Raw genomic sequence first — 12,439 nt, 5'->3', positions numbered from 1 at the left:
TGGCATTCAAAATCAATTTGACATTGATGTTATTGTGTTCTTTGTTTACCAAATTGTAATGGGTTTGTTTTAGGGATGTAACGATTAACCGCGAGCCGGTTGAAAATTGATTCAAATATGTGACGATTCAAATCGATTGAGATGCCAAACAAATCGCGATTCATTTAGGTGTAGAAGTTTATATAAGTGTATGTCTGAGGGGAACTTAATGTCTTTAGAAAAGTTTAGATGGTATTTTTTCTTTTCATCTTGCCTCTGTATAACGCATATTAAAGTTCATAAGTTCAGCGCTGCTTTGTTTACAGCGGAAACCAAGGATTGCTGGCAGAGAGTGAATCTGCGTCTCATTCAACTCGTCCGCTGTTTCATGCAGATATTTTTATGTATAGTTTCACAAAACTGAAGTCAAACCATTCTGTTTTTGCTTCAAATTTCGAAATTATACAATCTAATTTAGATTAAAAACTGCTCATGTTGCATGTATGCAGCATCTTTGTTTGGATCATGATTAAAATCCAGTGGTTGCCTCGAGTTTTAAATGGAAAGAGCACAGACAGAGCCTTAGTTTATTTATATGAAGAGATTTATTTTATTTGTGTTACTTATTTATTTGATTTGGGGCTTGTTTTAAAATTTCAATGTAGTTTTGTTATTTACATTTACATTATATTAAAATATTGTCATTTAGCAGACGCTTTTGTCCAAAGCGACTTACAAATGGGGACAATAGAAGCAATCAAAACCAACAAAAGATTAATAATATGCAAGTGCTAAATTAGTATATTATTATAGTGTTATATTTCAATTTCACAAAGAAATGTGCAGCATTTTGTCCAAGCAATAATAAAAGGACAAATTTAATTTATAATTTGTCTTAAATCTAATTTTGTAAAAAAATAAATAAATAATCGTGCATCGAATCGAATCGTGAAATCAAAATCGTGAATCGAATCGAATTGTGAGTTGAGTGAATCGTTACATCCCTAGTTTGTTTCTCCGTCTGTATTGCATATTAATGTCAATCTTTCTCTCCTGCTGTTATTTAACCAGTAACATTAACACTGCACATTTTCTGCTTTATGAGCAAATGTGTTTCCTTCGGGAAAGGAAATTTAGTTTAGAGCAGGGTTTAGGGGTTTTCAAACTGGGCTCTAGGGAAAGGGTTGTTTGGGGTTTGTAAACAATTTCAGAGAAAAGAAGGTAAAAAAAAGAATTTGACATCATTTACGGTTTCATTCTGATCATGAGATTTTACTGTGATTATTTTATTCTGTTTAGATATTTGCAGCAATAGGTTTTAATAGTAAGAATTTGATACAGTAAAACATTAAAACTTTTGTAACCTTATAAATGTTCTCATCAATTGAATACATCCTTGCTGAATAAATGCTGAAATAAAATAAATATTTCAGAGAGCGAGAGCACAAATACAAACTATTTTTGAATGTATGAATCTTTCTCAGCCTGTGCTGCCTTTATCTTGTTCACTGGGGTTTTTAAGCCAATTTTCTTTGCAAAACTGCGTTGGAACAGCATTTATTGTGAGAAGTGAATTTCAGTTGATAATGTTTCTCAACAGATTTATGCATCTAACTGATAGTGGTTTGGAAAAACAAACTTAGTACTAAATAAATATTTTTATTCTTTTGGCTATAACACAGTGAATGACAGTATAAAAACAATTATTTAATTTTGCAAATATATTGTTTTCATATTACATTTACTACATTTCACATACAGTAGAAATAGGGGCTTTATATATTGCAATATATATTTGTCTTTTATAGTTTAGGAAAGGGGATCATCGTATGTGAGTACTTGGAAGAAAACCCCTTTCACTCAATGACCACCTGTTTCTACTGTCTGTATTTAAATATGTGTGTGCCCTGTTTATGAATCTTCTCAATGTTACCTTCTAAAAATCTGGTACACAGTTTTAGTGACCTGATTCCTAAAAGGTCTGGTTTTTCATGTTTTTGTGACCTAAAAAAAAGCAGTAAACTTCTAGATGATTCATTTGCTGAAATAGTACACTAGTGTACTAGTGTCACTAGTGTAAAGTGAATTCAACTTTAATGTTGCTGATGGTGTTCTATGTCAGCAAATATCACAGAGGACTCCGTAAATGAGATCCATGTGAATAAGGCTACAAGAGGAATACGTTACACCTTTGTGTGCCTATATCTCACTTTGAAAAACGTTTTTCCTGGTTCCACTCTTCTGGGCTTCATTTGAAGACCCAAAGGCATGGAACAGCGGCTCTGATAATTGCTCTCAGCACTAGAGGCTTCACCAGTGCTGTGTCCTACGGTCCACTGGTTTGGGTAATAGACTGGTATCCTGAGAATCGCTTGAAGTTTTAGGTTGTGCCTTCTGACAGCTGTTGTGCCAGCGACACCTAATCCCAACTAATTCAAGCAAACAATTCAATCGCGCCAGGCCTGATTTGCTTTTGATTGATTCACCTCTGCTTTGTGGATGTTTACACAAGCTTAACGTTTAACAGATTGATTTATATGATGACACATTTAATTCATGAGATCACCTCATTAATGTTGATATGTTTATTTGGTTTGGGTTGTAGTTATCGGTGGGGCCAAGGAAATCGACTGGTTTGCTCCAACCGGGGAGAAAATTGAGCCGGGCAGACTGGATGTCAGCGTGATTCGCAATGACGAGACGTCCTCCACTCTCACCATCTATAACGCCAAGGTTGACAACGCTGGCACATACAAATGTGTGGCCAGCAGTGGTGATCGGGAAGCCGAAGCCACTGTCAATCTGAAGATATACCGTAAGATATGACATGTTTGATTCATCTGTGCTGGAAGAATATATGAAGTAGTATGGCAAAATTAAAGTTGTGATGTCAAATTTAAATTCACGTTTTCTATGTATTGTACGGGAAAAACATATGAAGTTTGGCACACTAGTTGGAGAGGGTCTGAACATTCCTTGTGCCAATTGTGGGGTCTCCATCTCAATTTCTTTAGTTCCGTCAACAGTTAAAATGTTCACTTATGCTTCTGCTCATTGTATTTTCCAGAAAATAAATGGCACAAGTCGCACCGGGTCAAAATTACATTGTTGAGAAAGAAAAAACTGAAATGTTGCATCAGTCAAGTAAATGTAATGTAAACGTAATGTAAAATGCCAGTAATTAAAACTAAATTTTTACAAACACTATAAACATGTATATTAATTCCCCTCACTCAACAACAAATCCTTTAATTTTAATGGTATTCAGAACAGAACAGGAATGAAAAATGTAAGTATAAAGCAAACTAGGGCTGTCAAAAAAAAAAAAAGTGAATTTAAAATAAAAATCCACATTCGAATGCAAAAACGTTGCATTCGAGGGTCTCCATCTCAATTTCTTTAGTTCCGTCAACAGTTAAAATGTTCACTTATGCTTCTGCTCATTGTATTTTCCAGAAAATAAATGGCACAAGTCGCACCGGGTCAAAATTACATTGTTGAGAAAGAAAAAACTGAAATGTTGCATCAGTCAAGTAAATGTAATGTAAACGTAATGTAAAATGCCAGTAAATAAAACTAAATTTTTACAAACACTATAAACATGTATATTAATTCCCCTCACTCAACAACAAATCCTTTAATTTGAATGGTATTCAGAACAGAACAGGAATGAAAAATGTAAGTATAAAGCAAACTAGGGCTGTCAAAAAAAAAAAGTGAATTTAAAATAAAAATCCACATTCGAATGCAAAAACGTTGCATTCGAATTTTAGGTGTCCGTTAAGGAGGCAGCCTTATCAGTGGTACACGAGATGCGATGACGATGTAAGTGTCGTTGCATTATAATGTTTTTGTTAGCCTGTCCAGTTGAAGCCACTAGATGCGGCATTGCTGCGTTGTTCATTGAAAATACTGCGGAAAAAGAGAACATCAATGCGGAGAAGATCTTGTTTACATCAAAACTGAAACCAAGCCGTTCACACAGAACACATATTTATCGCATTTTCTAGAGGGACATCTATCACCGTTGCACTTGCATCTCATCACATGTTCAGAAAGCCATGTAAAATGAATGCTTTTCCCCCCCCCCATCCCACTGCATCTCATGTTTTTAAATGAAAAATATACTCTGTGTGATTGGCTTTCCGCCCTTTGTATTAAACTATGCATACATACATGATGCTGTTTTTTTATAGTTGATTAAGCAAGTTGATTATAGGGATTACACCCTTGAGTGCCTTGTTGCTTTTATGAAAATTTGTTACTACATTATTAAAATATATTAAGGACGTGCATTTTAATTGGGTCATATGATGCTATTTTAAAGATCATTATTTTGTGTATTTGGTGTAACAGAATATGTTGACATGCTTTAATGTCAAAATACACATTATTTTTCAAATACTGTACATTATTGTAGGTCGTCTAAGCAATTAAAAAAAATTATGCACTTTTTTTCACAGATAGTCATGTTATCTTATGCTTTGAATAAACGTGCATTAGTAATATTTTGCTTGATGCACCCTCTTGTGGCCTCAGGAGAGAAGCCAAACGCTTTTCTTCCCCCTAACTGAAATTATGCATTTTAAATTCGAATATAACTCGAATTTTGATCATATTTAAGTACAAAATTCGAATTTAGTTTTTCAACTATTTTGACAGCCCTAAAGCAAACACAAACTATAGTGGCATTCATTATAAAAATTTATTATAAACGTCAAGCCTAAATGAATTTATTTAAAGTGAAATGGAAATACACTATACAAAGTAAACTTGAACCCATTTAGCACAAAACCAAATGTTTTGCGTGATTGGCGTTAAATGCACTATATATTTCTAAGTCACTTTAAAATACAAGTTGCAGCCCATGCTTCTGAGGAGACTTTATTTTGGATGATGACTTGGTTCCTTGCTGTAGACTACAACAATACAAAATTAATCATTGCTGCATCATAATCAGTTGTTGCTGGACTGTTTTTTCCTCCAGAAAAAATTACCTTCACAAATGTCCCATCACCTCAAGAGTTCACTGAAGGGGACAATGCCATTATAGTGTGTGACGTCATGAGCTCACCTCCACCCACCGTCCTCTGGAAATACAAAGGTGCAAAGATCCAGTTCGAAAAAGATGGTACGTCAAAAGTTCCACACTTTACATGTGAAAAATAATGCGTTACATAAGAAGTGTGATTTGCTTTGCTTTAACTCTCACTGTTTGCGTTCATTAATAAATTGATGAGATCATTAGTGCAGCCTAATGCTGCTTTCTCAGAAATGTGGCACTTTATTAATCCCTGTGATAACCGATGAAAAAAAAGTGTTAAATTGATCATTTTGCATGCGATTTTAATACGCAATTTTGCAGACATCTGTTCCACCCTTGTTCTGTTCCACAGTCCGTTTCAGGACTTTGAGTAACAACCATCTCCAAATCCGAGGGATCAGGAAGACCGACGAGGGTGTCTACACTTGTGAGGGCCGCATTAAAGCCCGAGGAGAGGTTGACTTCCGCAGCATTAAAGTGGTTGTTAACGGTGAGCTCTTATTCATCTTTTTGTACCTGTAATGCTCTGGATTTGGACATTTCAGGTGAGGTAGAAGATCCCCGCAGAATCCGATCCCACTTTGACGCCAGAGCCATTCCACTGGCTGAGACAACATGTCTCAAATGACAAATTATACAAATGCTTTACATTGTTTCATTCTTTAGATTTTTATTCTCATAATTTAAATAGCTCATTAATCCCATTAAATTGGATTACAAGCTTAATTGGTCAAATTATACATTTCTTTAGCCTACTAGTTTAGCATAGTGCTAACTGGTTAAGAAAAGCTCTTTTGATTTAGCTAAAAGAATCTATCACAATATACACACAATACACAAATGTGTATTTGATCAGCAGCTGTGTTGGTGTATAAAGCTCAGTGTTTTGTGTTGAGGATCAGACGGTTTTTTGAAGTAGCTGTTGTCAAGCTGCTCCACAGACATTTTTCTCTCATCTCCTTTTGATTTCTTTCTTATTTGCTTTGTCGTTTTCCTTGCTGCAGTAAACCCGGTAATATAATTTCACCTCTTATGTCTGCCTTTCTGTTTATTTGTTTTCTAATTTGAGTTCAATTTGACTCCTTGGCAGGTTCTCTTTATGTTGTTGTTTAGTCTGCTTGAGCGACCACAGTGCAGGCCGTAGTAACAAAATACAGCACTTAATTTGTGAGTTCCTTTTTATCAAGAGAGGAGCAGCAAATATTTACACAAAAATTGGTTATATCATCCATTGGCAGCCAATTTGATTCCTTTTTCTGCATGTGCCAGATTTGCTGCAGTGCCAAATTCTCTTTGTGAATGTGATCAAAGTGAACCTTTGAACAGTGTAACTGTCTTTTTCATCAAAAGCCACATTTATGAAAGAGTAAAGATGTAATTTGAATAACTTTATATAATACACATTATCAAAAGTTTATGAAACTGTGCACGTTGAGGCTTGAGGCAACATTGTACTATAATGGAGTCAATAGAATTTTGTAGTTGTACATTACATACTTTTACTTATTTTTCCCCTTATTATGTATATATTTATATTCGTATTCAAGGAGGTTCACATTCTGGCATTTTCAATTTCTATAAAGTGCTAATTTCTTGTTCTGTAATGGTTGTTCCCTGAAGGCAACAAGTGTATATACAACATGATTTCTGATTAAATGTTAGATTATATTTTATTGAAATTGATTTGGCTATGCATGTGTGAAATATATATATATATATATATATATATATATATATATATATATATAATAAAATAAACCGTGCTTTTCAGGTTTTTTTTAGGTAGGTCTAACGTAGTTTTTAGGTACAGAAATGGAATAAATCAAATGTAAAATAACATTGCATATTTGATTGTATAAATTAAAGATGAATCCTTATTAAATTTACAAAAGTCATTCAATCAAGAGCAGTGAGAGATTTCCATGTTGTTGCTGTTTGATTAACTTTAAGAAAGTGCTGTCACTTTAAGAGAACACACTGATCCAGTGCACTGATACTGTACGTTCAGCTGACTATGTCTGCTAGGATACTCACCAAGATGGGCATTTTGACAATTTTTGTGTGAATTTGTCCATTCAAACACAATACTTCACAGAGAGCTTAATATTTGCGTGCATTCTGAGACGCGGGTTCACGCGCTTCGGATGAGCGAACACACAGATCTTCTCACGGCGTGAGTTCACGTCTTCTGGCTCTTTAATATTTAAATTGGCAAGGCTTAAATGAGTTTAGTTTAAACACGGATAGCAACGTGTGCTGTTCAGGTCTCACCTGCACTATCAACATGTGATGACGGCATAAATTACAGTTATTCCAGCATAAAGCACTCGCGTTGATTAAAGAGTGACTGGTTTGGCCACGTATTGTTTGTTTTTTTCTCTCTCTCATCGCTCTTGTTGTAATGTATTGGGAAGCCAGAATTTGTATCCATCAACAGAAACATGCATTAGCCGAACTATAACAAACCATATTACAGATAATATGCATATTATTACATATAATAATATGTAATCACATTGTCAGATTTAAGTTGAACCGTGGTCCTAGTGCATGCCGAACCGTGTGTGGAGAACAGTACGGTTTGATTTTGTACCGAGAACCATTGCACCCCTAAAATATATATATATATATATATATAAAACTCTTATTTTGTAGGAAAACAATTTTTTTTTCCATAATGGTACAATGTTGCCTTAAGGTAAAAACGGTTTTAAAAACATATATTAAAAACCTATATTAATTATATTTGTGTTCTTTTTGAAGTAGATAAAAAAATGGTATGTAGCTAAGAGGGTTAAGCTTTAGAAGTTTTATTCGGCACCACATATCAAAGCTGCAATTTTCTTTTCTGCTCAGTCCTGCCCACTATACGAATCCGTCAAGCGGAAACGAATGGCACCGCTGACATGGGCTTCTCAACCCTGCTGGCCTGTGATGCTGACGGATTTCCTGAGCCGATGGTGACCTGGGCACGGTAAGCCCATATTCTTTCACAAAATCACCCCAGGAGAAACACTTTTTTGGATGACATGGAATAGAAAAACACACCATTAGTACTTTTAAAGTGCGAGTCGCTCCTCAGCCATCAACGTGTTCTCAGCAGGAGTGCATACTCTCTGCTTGTTGGAGGAGAGCGTGTGAGATACGAATCCCTCGGGATGATACAACACGCCTCAAGGATCTTTTGTTCGGTCGTGGAGGGGGGATGGGGGAAGGAGGTGTTTATTTGTCTCAAAATAACTCCGGTCCTCTCCTCTGACAAGGGTTATGGTATATTTATTACTTGTTTGACCTTAAATCAAGGGATCACCACTGTGGTCAAGAACCCCATGAATTCAAGAGTGTCTCCACAAAGACCACTAATAGAGGGGCGAATAGAAGTAGAATGAAAGGTAGAGTTTGGCTAACAGTTTCCAATTTTCTTTGTTTTGTTTTTTTTGTTTGTTTTTTTAAATCAGTAAAATCTCAGTAGGTGAATATTAAACATAGGGGTGTATGGAAAAATGTGTAACTTAAAAATATATTAAAAATAATATTTTGACGCAGCAGGATCTAAAAGGAAATTGTAATACACTGGTTTTCAAACTTGTGCCTGGGGTTTAATAGTAATAATAAAAAGAATGAGGAAATAATAATAATTTTTTTATTATTATTATTATTAAATACAAATATTCAATATGTATAATTTTTTATTATGGTTTCTTATTAAACAAAATATATTATACACAGTATTATATTTTTTTATATCTTTATATTTTTTATTCTTTATAAATTTGTTATAATTACGTAATTTAATACACAAAAATGTGTAATTAAAGTGTGAGTCTCTCCTCAGCCATCACCGTGTTCTCAGCGGGAGTGCGTACTCTCTCTGCTCGTGGAGGAGAGCGTGTGAGACACGAATCCCTCGGGATGATACAACACGCCTCAAGGATCTTTTGTTCGGTCGTGGAGGGGGGATGGGGGAAGGAGGTGTTTATTTGTCTCAAAATAACTCCGGTCCTCTCCTCTGACAAGGGTTATGGTATATTTATTACTTGTTTGACCTTAAATCAAGGGATCACCACTGTGGTCAAGAACCCCATGAATTCAAGAGTGTCTCCACAAAGACCACTAATAGAGGGGCGAATAGAAGTAGAATGAAAGGTAGAGTTTGGCTAACAGTTTCCAATTTTCTTTGTTTTGTTTTTTTTGTTTGTTTTTTTAAATCAGTAAAATCTCAGTAGGTGAATATTAAACATAGGGGTGTATGGAAAAATGTGTAACTTAAAAATATATTAAAAATAATATTTTGACGCAGCAGGATCTAAAAGGAAATTGTAATACACTGGTTTTCAAACTTGTGCCTGGGGTTTAATAGTAATAATAAAAAGAATGAGGAAATAATAATAATTTTTTTATTATTATTATTATTAAATACAAATATTCAATATGTATAATTTTTTATTATGGTTTCTTATTAAACAAAATATATTATACACAGTATTATATTTTTTTATATCTTTATATTTTTTATTCTTTATAAATTTGTTATAATTACTTAATTTAATGCACAAAAATGTGTAATTTTTTTTATTATTAACATTCAGTACAACAATTTAACATAATAGTAATAACAATTTATTGTTATTATTCAGTACAATTATTTAATATTTCTTATTTTTTATTTGATTATAGTTTTTATTAAACTAAATATATTATACAGTTTCAATTGTTTCTTTATATTTTAGTCTTTATAAATTCAGTATAATTTATTATAATAAATGATATCATTATTACTATTACTATTATCATTATTAATACTACTAATATTAAGTAATATAATAATTTAATATATGTTGTTTTTATTACTATTATTATTATTATTATTATTTTTTAATAATTATATTTAATAATATTATATACTATTATTACATGATTATATTTTTAATTATCACTTATATATATATATATATATATATATATAGAGAGAGAGAGAGAGAGAGAGAGAGAGCATAATTTTGAAAGGGTGTCATCATATTTTGGAGTTTGCATCATTAAAAAGTTTGAAAACCCCTAGTTAATCACTCCAACTATTTTTCCTCTGAATTTTGCATGCCTTGCAGAGCAGGCTCTTTGAAAAGAAAATGTTCAGATTAGTCTCTCCCATTGCTGTATTGTTTCAATATGTTAGTACTTTATTTCCTCTCAGGAACAACGTTCCACTGGAGAGCGGCGAAAAATACAACTTCAATGAAGACGGCTCTGAGATGACAATACTAGAAGTGACAAAGCTGGATGATGGAGATTACACATGCATTGCTAAGAACAAAGCTGGGGAGAGCGAACAAGAACTTAGTCTTAAAGTCTTTGGTAAGAATTCATGAGAGATGACGTCTCGCAGGAGTCTAGAGATTTGACAGCACACTTTTTTTGACAGAAAGTTCATACTGAAAATTCAGCAATGACAAAAAAAAAAATAATAATTCCGTTTTATTCTGCAGAGAACAAAGTGTAGTGGCATGAATATATTGTTTTATGCCTTAAAGAAATGGCCCACTTGGCAAACTGTTTTCTTTCCTCCTTGAAATGTGTTTTGAAAAGGTTTCACATGGGAAAATTTTTGAATTTCTATCAAATCCTAAACACATTTTGAATGAAATAAAACAAAACAGGGAGATATTTATCTGAATGTTCACGTTGCTCTCTTCCACATTGAAAGTGAATGGTGATGGATGCCGGCAAGCTCTAAAAATGGCGAGAAAACACCACAATAGTACTGTAGTTTATATGACCATATTTCAAGTCTTATAATAGAAATAGACTGAAAGCTGCTGTCAAATCTCATTCACACTTCTGTTGGTCCAAAAATTGGCAAAATAATTTGCAAAAGATATGGAAACTTGGCCATCAAAACTTGTCTTTACATGCCATATGTGACCCTGGACCACAAAACCAGTCTTAAGTCGCTGGGGTATATTTGTAGCACTAGCCTAAAATACATTGTATGGGTCAAAATTATAGATTTTTCTTTTATGCCAAAAATCATTAGGGTATTAAGTAAATATCATGTTCCATGAAGATATTTTGTCAATTTCCTACCGTAAATATATCAAAACTTCATTTTTGATTAGTAATATGCATTGCTAAGACCTTAATTTGAACAACTTTAAAGGCGATTTTCTCAATATTTAGATTTTTGCACCCTCAGATTCCAGATTTAGATTTTCAAATAGTTGTATCTCAGCCAAATATTGTCCTATCCTAACAAACAGTGGAAAGCTTATTTATTCAGCTTTCAGATGATGTATAAATCTCAATTTTGAAAAATTGACACTTAAGACTAAGGTTTTGTGGTCCAGGGTCACATATTTAAATTATCATTCTGCAAGACATCTACTTTTGTGTTGCACAAAATGTTTGGAACGTCATTAGGTTGAGTAAACAGTGAACCATGTAAACAATGTCCTTTTAATATCTATTAATGTCCTCTCAGTGAAACCCAAAATCACATATCTGGAAAGCCAGACTACAACAGAAATGGATGAACAGGTCACATTAACATGCGAGGCCACCGGAGACCCCACACCCACCATCACGTGGAGCTTCGGCACCCGGGTCTTCACCGAGGGAGAGCAGGTAACCCCAAACGCACAGGCACAGGGTCTCCTCACTGGATAGAAGTGGGACCAGGAGCTAGAAGAGTAGCATGTTGATCACGGTCGTACAGACAGGCTGCAGCTAGTTCAATGATGGAGTCGTGGTGCACCTGCCTCTGGCTGTTTCATGCATACAATTCTTTTTGTCTGCAGGAGCACCAAAAAAGGATTTATCAGGTATGAGATCAAAAGGTCAGGTATAGTAACAGGCCACTTAGATCTGTTTCTATATTCCCGTGTTTTTTTCAAAAATGTCTCTGATGTTGTCTGCATACTCAAGACGTTTGCTAATTGACTGTCTGGTGTTTCGATTTCCTGAAGTTCTTCAAGTCGTGATGCTATCTGCAGTTGTTGATATGTGAAAAAGACTTGCATGGTGGTGAAATACTATTGCAACCGTTCCTGACAGGAAAAGTGATGATGGATGAGCTCTAAAAATTGCTTTACATTTGCTCTGTTCCACAACCTAGTGAGCTGCCTAGAGAGGCTGCATTGCGAGACACCATAGGCGCTAAGGCTGCTCCAAACACTGGGTAAATGAATTATTCTGCCGCCTTAGATACCTCGTTTTAACCTGATTCTAAGGCAGAACCACTTTTACTCTGAGGAGAATCAAAATCCAGAATGTATTGCAATGAGCTCAGTGAAAAATAAATAAGATGGCGGAAAGAAAAGGTTATTATATATATATATATATATATATATATATATTTTTTTTTTTTAAATCAGTCTCAAAGTATTGTTAGAAATAAACATTGATTATTTTACTAAGTATTTG

At 34.2% G+C, this 12,439-nt stretch overlaps 1 protein-coding gene across 1 annotated transcript in view; it reads left to right on the top strand.

Annotated features, from left to right (window-relative positions):
• Positions 1 to 2,577: 2,577 nt before the first annotated feature.
• Positions 2,578 to 12,439, top strand: part of LOC107597571 (neural cell adhesion molecule 1-like) — a gene marked incomplete at its 5' end in the record, with an annotated part of 70,092 nt that continues 60,230 nt past the window's right edge. Inside the window, 7 exons of the mRNA XM_016288702.1 lie at positions 2,578 to 2,794; positions 4,967 to 5,110; positions 5,376 to 5,513; positions 7,880 to 7,997; positions 10,215 to 10,375; positions 11,499 to 11,641; positions 11,815 to 11,838. Coding sequence (XP_016144188.1) covers positions 2,578 to 2,794; positions 4,967 to 5,110; positions 5,376 to 5,513; positions 7,880 to 7,997; positions 10,215 to 10,375; positions 11,499 to 11,641; positions 11,815 to 11,838 — 945 coding nt within the window. The remainder of the gene's footprint in view (positions 2,795 to 4,966; positions 5,111 to 5,375; positions 5,514 to 7,879; positions 7,998 to 10,214; positions 10,376 to 11,498; positions 11,642 to 11,814; positions 11,839 to 12,439) is intronic.

Source organism: Sinocyclocheilus grahami, unplaced genomic scaffold, assembly GCF_001515645.1.
Source record: "Sinocyclocheilus grahami isolate Dianchi unplaced genomic scaffold, SAMN03320097.WGS_v1.1 scaffold233.1, whole genome shotgun sequence".
NCBI classification, from domain to species: domain Eukaryota; kingdom Metazoa; phylum Chordata; class Actinopteri; order Cypriniformes; family Cyprinidae; genus Sinocyclocheilus; species Sinocyclocheilus grahami.
This window is presented reverse-complemented; position numbering and strand designations above follow the sequence as displayed.